This window comes from Podarcis bocagei (assembly GCF_964188305.1).
Source record: "Podarcis bocagei genome assembly, chromosome: 14".
Lineage (NCBI taxonomy): Eukaryota > Metazoa > Chordata > Lepidosauria > Squamata > Lacertidae > Podarcis > Podarcis bocagei.
The window spans coordinates 52,308,214-52,322,834 of NC_138139.1; the positions used below are offsets into that span (position 1 = coordinate 52,308,214).

Genomic DNA, 14,621 nt, shown 5'->3' on the forward strand with positions numbered 1-14,621 from the left:
CAAAAATGCTCTCATCTAGAAATATTAAACTGGATCAGGCAATGTTTGCTTTATGAAATTACCATTTTGCAAAGTGATGCACTGAGGTCAGCTGTGAGCAACAGACCCAAAGGAGATGTCCCATTCCACATCATTTCAATTGATGCACAGTGCTTGGACCTCTCTAGAGGGAGGTTTGTATGCTTATGTTTTTAAACGATGACTGCTTTACTGCTTGATTGTTTTAAAACATGGAATTGCTATATAGATTTAACTTACAGCAGGAGGGAGGCCAAGTGATAACAGGGTGGTTAGTTAGGGTGGATGCTCAAGGTCATTAAACTCTTAACATGGTTTAAGCACATGGACAATATGGTGATTAAACAGATGCTACAATTTAATCCTAAACTGAAGCCCCATATTGTTAGATCCGCACTTCTGAAGCCCACTCCATACAGCTGTGTTAACCGATCTTTTAATTTTCTTATAAATTTTTACTCACCCATTATCTATGCTTAATTAAGTATTCTATGTATATGTTTAAATCTACGTTTGGTTCTTGCTCCCATTTATTTAATAATTATTCGCTTAGATTCATACTGTTATGCTATTTATTCAGATGTTTTGCTTATGCTGGTCTACGACCGTAATAAAGAACTTGAACAGAGAGGGAACTTTCCATCCCTCCAAAGCATACTTATGAATGGAGCAGCAGTTCTTAATAAGGCTGATTATTCCAAAGTAAAAATATTTTCTATGGATGGGCATTTTGACTCTGTGGAACTGGGATTTTCTTTTAAGAAGCTTGAAGGAAGAGGAACGAAGCCATTTAAAATATTATAAGCTGTTGTGGGAATGTGAAGTAGTGATTTTTATTTGAGGGGAGTACTTCATGTTTTTCTCCATTTTTAGACATTAGTGATTCACAAATTTTGGGTTTAAAATGTTTATTTTTCCTTGTGTTTGACAGAATAACACTTTGCTTATAGTAATGTTACTGAATATAACGTCTATTGTTTGCTATATTGTTCTTCTCTTCTTCCTCCACCCACACTGCAATTTACAATCCTGCATTCTTGTATTGATTTTCAGAGCACAAATTTGCTTAAATTATCTCTCCCATCACTTCTGATAAACTTTTGTAGATCTTAACTGCTACTTCAGGATGTTGCACTAAATCTGGCACAATAAAAACCTTTGATACAGTCTTGTTATCTTCCAAACTTAATATCAGAGTCAGCAGGCAACACAGTTCTGATGATTCACTGCCAAGTTCTCTCTGAAATTCAGGAAATAGAAATCTACATTCTGGCAGCAGAGGTGAAGTGAGAGGATCCACTTACTAAAGCCCAAATCTGTTTCTTGAAGCCCTCCACAATATTGTACTACCTTCCACATTTTCTTTCAGTCAACTATGTGCAGTTAGCTTTAAATTGCTCCTAGGCACTGGCGGAGGAACAGGAGTGCGGAGGGAGCAGACCGCCCCCGGCACCACTATTCCGGTAGGGTGCCATCGCAGCGGCCCCCCCTGGACATGTGCCGCACACCCACACCCCGCACCAGGCGCCGCACGCCAACCATGCCCCCACCTGCTCTCCGCCCCGGTAGCGAAGCATGCAGCTTTACCACTGCTCCTAGGTATCCAAGATCCTGGGATCGTGCAAATTGTCTTCCCTTGGTCCAAAATAATCTCCCTAGGGGCTTAACTCTTCAACTAGATCCCATTAAGGACAAGAAAAGAACAGAAACATTTGATAATCAAACTCTAACCAACTCTTTACCAGATCAAAACAGAAACACTAGCTGACACTAAATTCCTTAAAAATTTGGGCTAGTTCAGGAACTGATGGACAACCTAAAAGCCTATGTGGCAGGTAGCAGCTCTTGGGTGATCAGATTCTGTTCTTCTGCCACTACAGGAAGGAATAACTGTGTCCTCAAGAATTTATATTTGCAAAGCTATAGGGCAGCTTGTCAAGTTCCCAAGGTCCTTTCACTATATCAAGGGATAAAATGAAAGCTAGAATCTGAGCATGTCTGCTTGAGGCACTGCTTGAGACAATGACAATGCTGATCGACATGTGAACTGATATTGACCCCATATACCTACTTTTCCCTTTCTACATTACTTATTGCAATGGTAGTATAAACCACTGGTATTACTGACTGGTATCATCAGGAGTGTGTGCATAACTGAGTATCATAACAGTAGCTAGAACTAGTAATAACTACCACAGTGCAGAAACATGTTTGCCTGAACATATGAATCTGTCTCAAATGGATTAATGATCTAACTCTCTATAGCCCTCTTCTGATTGGTGGTAGTACTCCAGCCCCCTCAGTCAAGAGGTTATTCCCAACCCACACACCTGAGATCACCTGAAAAACTGAAGCACCAGAGACCTGGCACTGTAAAGCAATGCTTTACAACTATGCTATAGACTCTCTATAGCAGAGGGGCTGCTGAGCCAGCGAGTCTCATATATAAGTAGAAGTGCTCGTGGACTTTCTGCAGCAAGGAAGCAACATTAAACACAAAAGCAATTTTATTGGTGTGATACCATCTCTGGCATTAGCTCCAATAAGGGACAGCAGCCAAGATTACAGTTTTTGATTATCACTTATGAACAAAAGTATTGCTAGTGTGAAAGAAGCGAAGTTAAAAACTCCTTGATTCCCCCCTCTCTGGAAGTGCAGATACACAACTAAAGGAACAAATAATTCATCTGTGCAAGTACAGTGGTACCTCTGGTTGCGGATGGGATCCATTCCAGAGCTTCGGTTGGATCCCGGGGTTTCCGCAACTGGAGGGACCGCTTCTGCGCATGCATGTGGCGCGAAACACTTCCGGGTTTGCCGCTTTCACAACCCAAAGTTTGCGTTACGCGAGGATAACGTAAGCCGAGGTGCTACTGTATATGGGGTTTCACAAGGGGAAAAAAAGCACACAGTACAAAACAAGACAAATAAAAGTCCCTTTACTGCACTGGAATGAAGCTTAATTTATTGTAAACTAGAAAATAAATTTCAGGCTCAAGTTCACTATAGATATGAAACATGAAGGGATTTTCTATATGGCTATAATCACAAACTCATTTCTGCAGCCTCTGCTGTCCATACTTAATTAGGGTGAAGTATGTTAATGATACGGCGCCACAGCCCAGAGACATCTTCAGTTGCAATATTAATTGCATTTAGAGAAAGAAGCATGAATTGTGCTTATACAAGCTAATTAGTATGGGTTTGCTAATTAATACTGGAAAGTCAAACTGCCTTTGTCTTGTCAACTGCAATTAGCTAGAGCTGTTTAAATTTCTCTCTTTTCTTCAAGTAGTAAACTGACTTTCTGCAGAGAAGTAATTGAATCATGCGCCGGAATACACTGTGTCAGTTAGCTTTGCGGGTTTATTATCCTTTGATACAGTAGTTTTGAACTACACACATGACATGCCATTTGGTGGCAGATACCACCAAGCCTTCTAGCAGCTGCTCAGTCAATGTGACTTTGCTTGGCACTACAAACCAGCCAGGCATTAGTCCAGGGTAGCTTCCCTGTGCAACAGAAGAACATAAACCTTAATCATTAGCATTAGCAGGTTATCTCATAAGCATAATTAAACAATAAAACCAAAAGTAAGGTACTTTCAAAGTTGAAGCCCTTGCTGCAATAATTAATCAGCGTTGAGAGATTTCAATGCCAGAGTTAGGAACGACCATCTCACATGGGACAACTGCATAGACCCTTTGGTATTGGCAGCATAAATGAGAATGGACAAAGGCTGCTTGAGCTGTGCTCTTATCACAGCCTTTCCATCACAAACGCATTCTTCTTTACCAAGGCAAAACCCCAAGTGTCCTGGAGACATCCAAAGTCAGGCCATTGGAACCAATTGGACTTGATTGTCACCAGATGATCAGCACTAAACTGTGTTCATGTGACACAGAGTTACCACAGTACCTACTGTGACACAGATCACTCCCTGGAGGTGAGCAAGATTCATCTCCAGATAAAGAGGACCCACAGTACAAAGCAGAAAGTATGGCTTTGGATCAACTTTGCCAGAACAGTCATACCTGAAGTTTGTGAATACTTCTCTGATTCTGCCCAACAAGCTCTACTGAACTGCCCCACAGATAGCATTGAAGCAAGGTGGAACCAATGAAATCTACAGCACAGCAAAAAAGAGCAACAGTTCCCTGACTGGTTTGAGGTGGGCATAACAGACATGGAGCCTGTTATTACTGCAAAGTGTGAGGCTCTTGTGAAGTGAGCACCCTGCTAAAAGGCACTTGCTACAGTGAGAAAGGAAAGGAGTGAAGCCTAGCAGATTGCCAGATGATGTGTCAATGACTACTGGCCAGAGCTGTGTCAGAGCATTCAGTAGGTGAATAAAAAAGTTCTGGTAATCCAAGGTTCCCAAGGTGAAAAAGGCCATGTATCACCCTGCCTAATACTAATATCATTCTCACCTTTGGTGGCTAGAACGGCAGGGTAGGCTCTTTCCTGCTGTGAAACCCTACTTTTGGAATACTCTCCCAGAACCAAGGGAGTGTAGCTGATAAGAACATTAGCCTGGGGCCAAGTTCCAAACCTTAGTTCAGCCATGAAACTCACTGGATGACCTTGGGAGAGTTATCCTCTGTTAGCCTGATCTCCTGCACAGGATTACTGAGGGGATAAGATAGAGCATGCTGTCCTGAACTATTTAGGGAAAAAGTGAGCTGCACATGAGATATATAGATTTACTGCCGCTTCACTGCTGACAATCTTAAAATGCTTCTTGAGGTCAGTATCAAAATTAAGTAAGTATTAGGTTAAGCAGGGTCTTTACTGCAGCATCTTTATTTTGAAAACATACCTGCAGAGTCTGTGGCTCCTTACAAAACAAGCATACACAAATACACTGCGGGCAGATTTTAATTCAGTAGATACTCAGGAGACGAACACTGGCAATGCTCTTAGATTATGAGTGTAATTTGAAGTAATTGCTGCCTATTCAATATCAGGAGCATAATGGCTATGATGAGGGATTAGATACATTAGCTTTATACTATGGTTAGGGAACTTGTGATCCTCCAGATGTTGCTGGATTACAACTCACATCAGCACCAGCTGCAGCCTGTGATCAGGGATGATGGGATTTGCAGTCCAAGAACACCTGAAAGGCCACAGGTACCCCATCCCTGTTCTATAACGATGGCACCAGCCTCTCTTTCCAGATCATATTTACTTGCATATCAGGATAACATAATTTATTTATCTTTTTTGCTATTTATTTATTTCTTTATTTAATTTATATGCCACCCTTCATCCATGGATCTTAAGTTATATCACAACATAAATACACAAAATAAAAAACAAAAACACTTTTAAAGGCTTTTTAACGTATGTATGCTTTCCTTCTCAAGTGATCATTCCAACATGGATCAGAGTTATGTATGTTTCTGAAATATACCTTAGTACAGGAATCATACATATGGTTCCCAACTCCTCACTCAAACCATGTGAAACAAAGCCAACCAGACTTTGGATCCTGGTAAACATCACTAGATCCACGACTCTGAAATGAGAGTTAAACTTTCTTCAGGGCAGATATGGGATGTCGCTTGTAGAGCTGTTTATTACATGGAGCAGCCCAAAAATCTACTGAGCCATGTGATAGCACCTGACAAGTATTTTTGCCATTTTACTGACACCCACGGTGGTAAGCCCACACACAGAGTGACTGGTGGAAAAGCAGTATCAACATGTGTCAGAACACTGGTCAGGGAGCAGCATTTTTCATACCGTTTCAGCCACAGCAGCTTAGCATCAAACTAACAAGGACTCGATAACAGAGAAATAATGGAGAGGAGGTGTTGAAAAGGGATTGGAGAGAGGGAAGGGAGAGACTAAGAGTCATGCGGTATCCAACATCAGACGAATGAGTGCTACCACCTAAAGCAAATCTGAAAGAAAAAAACTAGCTGGGTTTCAGCACAACATTAGAGAAAAAAGTAGGAAGAGGATGTCTGCTTCAACATCATCGTGTTAAGAACTATTTAAAGTTTAAATGTTTAAATGGCGCTGTGGTCTAAACCACTGAGACTAGGGCTTGCAGATCGGAAGGTCAGCGGTTCAAATCCCTGCAACGGGGTGAGCTCCCGTTGCTCTGTCCCTGCTCCTGCCCACCTAGCAGTTCGAAAGCATGTCAAAGTAGATAAATAGGTACCACTCCGGCGGGAAGGTAAATGGAGTTTCTGTGCACTGCTCTGGTTTGCTAGAAGAGGCTTAGTCATGCTGGCCACATGACCTGGAAGTTGTACTCCCTTGGCCAATAAAGTGAGATGAGCGCTGCAACCCCAGAGTCCTCTGCGACTGGACGTAACAGTCAGGGGTCCCTTTACCTTTACTGTCAAAAATTACTGGAGCCCCCAGGTGGTCATCCAAAGGAATGGCCGCATCCAAGCAAAAATGTTTCCCCCTGTTCCTGTTCATACAAGAAAGTTTGGTGCATCACGGAGAAGGAAGCATCTATGAAATGAACTCTCACTGCAGAAAACAGAGGAAGCTAAGTCGAATCTGTCTCAGGAAAATAATAAGAAAGGGAGCCATCAAGGTTTAGAAGTAGCTCATCACAGGCCCTATGTGCTCTTGCACGCTTTCTATTCCATCCTGCATCATAGCACAGCTTTCTCATACTAGAATTTGAAGGGAACTGCTCCAGATGGAATAAAATTTGAAACAGACACTGCACACACTTTGCACTAGCAACAACGGCTCTCCAAATAGAGCCTGGCAACTCAAACCCAATTGCAGAACTGAGGGAGTTAATTACAGTGGTACCTCAGGTTAAGAACTTAATTCGTTCTGGAGGTCCGTTCTTAACCTGAAACTGTGCTTAACCTGAGGTACCACTTTAGCTAATGGGGCCTCCTGCTGCTGCTGTGCCACCGCTGCACGATTTCTGTTCTCATCCTGAAGCAAAGTTCTTAACCCAAGGTACTATTTCTGGGTTAGCGGAGTCTGTAACCTGAAGCGTCTGTAACCTAAAGTGTCTGTAACCTGAGGTACCACTGTATTTCTCTCTCTTTCTCTCCCTCCCTCCCTCGGAATGCTTACAAAAATATTTTTTGTGAATGAGTACATCTATTTCCTACTCAAATATTTTTCATACACACAGGCCACATAATAGATGCTGGCTATTTTAAAGAAAGAAAATAATAATAATAATAATATGTAGGCCTAGAGCAGCCAAACTAGTTGTCAAATGGAGTTATCACAGCCGTTTCAATATCTCAGTTAAAAGCCATTTTTGCATCAGATCTGAAAGAAGCTAATCCTCCAGGAAACACCATCCATTGCACAGTCTGACATAGCTGGCAGGCTGTCCTTACAGAAAGCCCAAAATTGGAACTGCAAGATGGTTACAAGCAGCTGAAAGACCTTGGCATGCATATGGCAGCTCATTACTGAAATCACAAGCATGCTGGCAGACAAACCAAAAGTGCATTAATAGAGCTGTCCAAGGTCTGAAAATGGGACCTGCAGGAGTTGTCCAAGTTTCATGTGAACTATTTGTTCAGAACTGACCAGCACTTCCCACAGATGTTTTATATGTGGGATATAATTTCTTGAGGATATCTCCTTGGATTCTGTAATTATCTTCAGGGTACTGTATTTTCACAGTACAATGGTCACACCTTTATATCTATATGGTCAATGGCATGGTTCATAGCTCTTATACCTCTGTGGCTGTCAGCATCATAATTCAGCATCATAATTCAGTGGCAGAGAACATCCTTCGCATACGGCAATTCCTAGGCTCAATCCCTACCATGTAGTTAAACAATCAGGTAGTGGATGCTGAGAAACCTCTCTCTGCAGCAGACCCTGAAGAACCTCTACCAGTCAAGAGAAGGACAGAAGGTCAAGCTTCTAATATTTGTACCAGGTCTGGCCAATCTAGATGCCACATAATGCCTACCAATTGGAAGAGTTGGTTTCTGTGCATGAACTGGGTTCTGAGATCCAGGTACACATTACTCTAGTTTACAAGGCTATGTGGCTCACCATTCCATCCCCAGAGTCCCTGAACATAGGCCGTTCTGTAAATGTGAAGAGAACCTGTCGAGACTTTAACATTTTGTGAACACTCCAGGCATGTAGCTTTTAAAACAGGTAGTTCTATCAACTGGGATAGTATTTAACCACTAACAGCTGCATACATTTCTTTTAGTGACAGACTGTGCTACAAGTCCCTTTCACTTTCATGAATAAAAATGCAGATTCCCATAAACTTTTGGTGCTCATGCTATTTGTTTTGCATTATTTAGGTCTGCTTGAACTGAACTGTTTGACCATGAAACCTTTTACTTTGCTTATTTGCAGGTTTTGAACAGTCAAACAATGAAGTAACAGATGAATATAACAAACAATACTGAAGAAACAAATTACAGTTTTCTTTCTTACAGCAAGCCACCCAGAGCCCAGTTCCTCCAGCCAACGAATGTGTGGAAGGGGATAAAACAAATGGAATCAAGAAACATGTGGGGGGTGTAAAACATTATAGAAATCAGTTTGCAGAAAATTCTGTATAATCACACCAATTGCCCCCGTTTAATAGCTTTGATAAATGAACTGCTACCTCTGAAAAGTATCTGACATTAAACAAAGGGCTGCATTTCTGTTCAAAGTCATCAGGGCATTCACCATTTATTTTTGAATATGACAAGGCAATTTTCCTACGTTAATACGTCAATGCTTAATCACAGAGTATCGCGGGTTCAGACAATGTGCCATGAAATTTGCAAATCTTTACGCCATGAAATAAGTACTCCTTTACTGAAAATTAAATGCAGCCCTCCAGCTCTATTCTAAGAAGGCATGTAGAAAGCAAAAACAGAGGTTCTTCCACAGAGGAGCGCAGCATAATCCATCTCACCAGAGTTTAGGGATTTGTCAACTGAAGGTGTCCTTGGACAAGCCAGAGAGTGGAAGTGTGGGGTGGCATATTTTCTCTCGCCACTTCTGCGCCTTACTTGAAACTTGCAGAAGCTGACATCTCTGGAGATGTGTGTATGCTTTCCAAGCATCCCAAAGCATGAAGAGAAAGTTTAACTCTGGGATTCAGATGGGAACTGGAAATATGGCAGGTGGAAGCATGGGCCAATGACGCATCCACCTTCTGCCATGAGAAAGAGGAACCTAGCTATGTCTTTTTGCTTGTGTTTTTCTCTCTAGATCGTGGGTAGGCAAACTAAGGCCCGGGGGCTGGATCCGGCCCAATCGCCTTCTCAATCTGGCCCACAGACAGTCCGGGAATCAGCGTGTTTTCACATGAGTAGAATGTGTGCTCTTATTTAAAATGCATCTCTGGATTATTTGTGGGGCATAGGAATTCGTTCATTTGTGGGGGGAGGGCGCATAGGAATTCATTCTTTTTTTTCCCCAAAATAGTCTGGCCCTGGGACAGTGGACCGACTCCCTGCTGAAAAAGTTTGCTGACCCCTGCTCTAGATCAACCTTTGCCAAACTGGTACCCGCCAGATATTTTCGACCAGTGGTCTTTGACTGGCAAGTCATGATCCACTATGAGGTCACGGGTATATCTAAGATGGGCTACAACAGCAGCACTACCAACCATATAGGTACTGCATATGGTGATAAAAGAAAAGAAAATTGGGATAGGTTCTCAAATGCATGTTTGGGTTAATGGTGGTTCTAAGGCCTTAAAATGCAGAGGACTACTATTTTAGAGCAGAAGTCCCATCAGTCCCAACCAGCAAGGTCATGCTTCCATAAGACCTACCATCATATAGACATGCTGACTGGAGCACTGCTTTGCTAACTAGACTTTTGCTGAGCAGATCTTGTATTTTAAGTGAATGGATGTGGCTCAAGGATTATTCTTGTCCCCAAAGTCCATTTTTACCATGTATTGCAAAGAATAATAATTTTAAAAATCAGCAAACTCACTTACCAGTTCTGCTCTTTGTTTCTGATTCCCAGCTTCTTCTAAAGTCTGGGACAGCTGAACCTTCAATACAAAAAGAAAGAAAGAGAAAGTTCAAGAATTCAACAATAGCAAAAACAGAAGTGGAGAGGAAAAAAGAGTAAATATAACAAAGTGATAAAGGGGCTCAGCTGTGACTCAAGAACCCCAGTGAACATGTCACCTCTGCTCAGCTTAGGGCTACATATCAATTGTAAACAGGAAGGCATCCTCACAAGATGACCTTCCCCATCACACTCCTCAGCTCAAATTTCTCTCAAAATTTTGACCAACGTTAGGGTCTGAGTGTTTTCTCCTCAAAAGCCAATATTAAAATGAACAGAAGTCCAGCCAGAACTTCAAGAAGGGAGAAAGAATGCTAGGGAAAGCTGATGCAAATCATCAATGATAATTATGTCACCCTTTTAGAGCAGCATTTTATTTATTTATTTATTTATTTATTTATTTATTTATTTATTTATTTTGAGGCTGACAGGCACTCATGGGAAAACAACCGCAGCATACATCTCAGAAGAAGGTGACTCAAAGGAAGAACCATAATGGGGGAAGTCTTCAGTGAGGGAAGGAGGGGAAAGAAATGCTGCAATAAAAGTTTGTCTGGAGTATTACGGTCTTTTGGTTAAGGAGCACTACTGCTCAGTTCTGTTGAAGGGACTCATACATCATAGAAATAATCTCTGTATCAAGTCACTTGGATGGAAGGTCTTCAACTGGAATTTCAGAAGAAAAGCTGGCATTCTTATCTTCTTTTAGAAATAACATAGAAACATGTTCTCCCACCACCACCACACTTCTCTTTCATGAGATCATGTCAGAGACCAATCATCTTCCCTATAGCTACACAGAAAAGATTAAAAAATAATCTCAGCGGATGACACAGAAACCCATTTAAACCAGAATAAACAAGCTCAACAAGAACGGAAGCCTTTCATGCAAACTAATTCATGTCATTCCAGGCAGATACTCATTAAAACTCTCCAGGGTCTTTAGAACAGCATCCCTTCACTGCATGAAATGGTATTTACAAGCACAGCATCCAAAACACTGGTGAACAGCAAGTAGTCCACTACAAAGAAATGGTGCTGGTTTTGGATATAGTGGGGAGGGGGCAACAAGCCACGAAAGCTAATCACACTGAAAGGCAACAAAACAGAAATCATAGTCTCAAGAGCTCAACATAAAACGTGTTGCTCAGCTTCTCAAGCAAACACCGCAATTATGAGCTTGCACCGGTCCCAGGGTTCAGCGGGAGCTACCGTGAAGTCAAAGAACCTGGCTGTGCACACCCTGCAATCATGTCAGATTATTAAAATGAAGAGGTGCTCAAACAAAATGAATGTGATTCTAATATAAAGCTGGAGCCCAGTGTGGGAAAACGGAAACACACTCATTAAACACTGCGGGATATGCCTGCCCTGTGCAGACAACAGCGAGTAGAGGGTGAGCAAGAGGGGAGTCCTAATTAAATTACAGATAAGTTTGGAGCTAAAATACTGGGAGATTGTGTGTAAATATATGGACACCTAGAAGCAAATTATCCCTCAATATTTAATTAGGTTGAATTACATGAGGAGGCTGGAGTCAACAATGAGATACAATGAGAGGAGGTTCATAAGTTTTGTTGGCAACAGCATAGGCGCCGACTCCATGGGGCCTGAGGGGGCTCGAGCCCCCTCAAAAAAAATTTTTGGGGGGCTCAGCCCCCCCAATAATCTCGGGCGCCCTTCCAGCAGAGCGCCGCCGCCGTCCCCCGCCTCCTCCCCACCTGCTCCTTCGCCAGCCAGCCAGCCAGCCAGCCAGCCGCGCGCCCTAATCGGAGAGCCCCGGCCGTCCCCCGCGAGATTAGGGAATCCCGGGGGCGGGGACTCCTGCCTCGCTGCTTCGCAGCACCACCGCCACTGCCAAGGCACTGCCGGAAATCCCGCGAGAACAGGGGAATCCCGACTGGCCACACCTCCCAGCCAGCCAATCGGCTGGCTGGGGGGCGTGGCTTGCCCTATTTAGGGCCGGAGCCACTTTATTTGCATATTCATGAGCTTATTTATTATTCATGAGCTTTCCCGGGCCCCCCCAATATTTTTTATAAGTCCGCGTCCCTGGGCAACAGTAATCACTGATATTGGTACAATATCCATCTGAACAGCAGGTGCTGTAAACTCTGATATTGGTACAATATCCATCTGAACAGCAGGTGCTTAACGTCAGCTAACAACTAAATTGCTAATATTCTAACAAAAAGATGTAAGTTGCCCCTCAGATCAGCGTCCATACCAGGGAACCATTAAGTAGCCAATGTAACACTAATTTTGAAAATGGTGATGATGGTGATGATGATGGTATCCCACCCATCTGGCTGGGTTTCCGCAGACACTCTGGGTGGCTTACAGCACATAAAAAATTGTAAAACATTAAACATTAAAAATTTCCCGAAATAGGGTTGCCTTCAGATGTCTTCTAAAAGTCAGATAATTGTTGGGATCAGGGAATGGGGTAGTTTTCCTGAAAATTAGAGGCCGGTGAGCTTAACTTCTATCCCAGGAAAACTGGTGGAAAGTATTGTTAGGGATAATATAACTAAGCATACAGAAGAACAAGCCTTGCTGAAGCAGAGCCAGAACAGCGTCTGCAAAGGCAAGTCTTGTCTCACCAACCTATTAGAGTTCTACAAGGTCAACAAGGATATAGAGAATGGTGGTCCGGTTGACATAGCATACTTAGACTTTTACCAACTTGGATTGGTCCATATCAAGGCTGAGGAACCTTTTTCACTCCAAGTGCCACATTCCTTCCTGAGGAAACCTAGAGGGGGACATGTGCCAGTGGGTGGAGTCAGAGTCCAAAGGGGACAGAGTAATAGACGTGATGTTTGCCTTTGTACAATAGGCTACATTCCAGTCACATAAAACTCAGGTTTCTATTTGTGCACAGGCATGCAACCTTCTCTATCCTCCATCTAGGTAAGCAATATACATTTTCACAGTTCAAAAACACATTCCACCTAGGCAAAAGCATCTGAAGAGAGAGTACAGAGCAGTGCCAGAAAGGGACAAGACATGGCTATGTGGACTTCCGGGTTAGCGCCTCCGGCAATGGCGGATTTCCTCTGATCAGGAGGAATCCGCTCCGTGGAAATTAGGGTCTGGACCGCCACGGCGAGGCGGAGACCCATTAAAAACCACAGGTGGGAGAAGCCTGTGGACGTGGGATTCGGCTGGCACCTTTTGCGCCTCCCCTACTCGCGGGGAAACCCGGTTTCGGGGATCCAGAGCGACGTGGGGTGAGCGGCGCGGTGCTTAGAATCAACTCCTTCTTTCACGGAGTGAAGCCGCATTGCTGTTGCCGGAGAGCGCTGACTTTTTCCTGTGGACAATTGGACTCTAAACAACTATCCATGAGTAGAACGGAAAATTGGATCTCTAAACATCTTAATTTGGCATCGAAATGGGAAGGTTTCAAACAGGAAGTCCGCCTTCCTCTTTTGTAAATAGATTAAAGCAAAGACGTTGCAAGCTAAAGTCTGGAAAATCTTTTGTAATGGATTAAATCTCCATCAGTTAAAATTACTAAACCCCCCTTGGAAGCAGGAGAAGAGGGGGGAAATTTTATGTCCATTAAACTTTAATTAGTTTAATGCTAAGTAAACGTCCAGTGCGCTTCCAACGCCATAAATCTTATCTCAGCAGAGAATTTCGTGCAGCGATTGAAGAAGGCAGGAGAGTCAGTACCTTTCAATGAAGAATCCTGGAGCAAGCACTTTGGAACTCGGGGAAAAAACTTTATTTACAAAAGAAAAACCCTGGTGATAAAGCACACATGCTTTTATCTCCGGCATAAAGAAAAACTTTACTCTAAACTTAACTCATATTAGCAAACACGCCCATGGCCACAAACTGAGTCTGCGAGTCAGGTCGGGGGGGGGGGAGAGGAAACACATGGGTGAACTGACTATTTATACAAACTAACTCACATTCCTAGATGCTTAATGACTTCCAGCTGCTCAGTGATTAGAGCGACTTGTTACCTCTTAACCCTTTAGTACCAACATTTTAGATCGTTTATGCCTGCAGGAGAGAGAGTGAAGAAAGATAAATTACCACCGTTTTGAACCTGGGAACGGGCTGCCAGTAAGATTGACGTTTTGGGAAAGTTCATTGACTGTGAACAAAACGTATGTTGACAGATAGTTAAAAAAGAGGAATATATTGTTTCCATTGTTTCCTTTTGCACTTAAAAAGGAGCAAAAAAGTAACTGAAAATCAAAACCAACTTTGTTGCTGGATCTGTGCTTAAAAGGATGGATACAAATAGAAATTGTTTCCTCTAGAGGGAGCTTTTGAAACTGTTGCAGGAGTGGAGCTGGGGAATTTTCCAGCTGCAGAGATTAAAGACTGTGAAAATCAGAAATTGACCTTGGACAAGAATGTTGACAGAAGAAGCCTTAGTGATTGCATTTTGCAAAACAAGTGCTTTATTGGAACAGCTTCATGAGAAGACGGATGTGATGATTACTAAAATTGACAATTTGGGACAAAAAATGACTGATTTGGGACAAAAAGTGAATACATATTCAGAAACTACTCAGGAATTGATTCAGGAATCTGTTTTGACATGGCGAGCTGTGGAGAAGATGAAGGAGAAAGTTGTTGT

At 42.6% G+C, this 14,621-nt stretch overlaps 1 protein-coding gene across 2 annotated transcripts in view; it reads right to left on the bottom strand.

The window, feature by feature from the left end:
• The window catches only part of MAD1L1 (mitotic arrest deficient 1 like 1), a 456,900-nt gene that overhangs the window by 248,645 nt on the left and 193,634 nt on the right, over window positions 1-14,621 (bottom strand). For both annotated transcript variants that reach the window (XM_081169503.1, XM_081169504.1), the window contains exon 13: window positions 9,942-9,998. In XM_081169503.1, coding sequence (XP_081025629.1) covers window positions 9,942-9,998 — 57 coding nt within the window. The remainder of the gene's footprint in view (window positions 1-9,941; window positions 9,999-14,621) is intronic.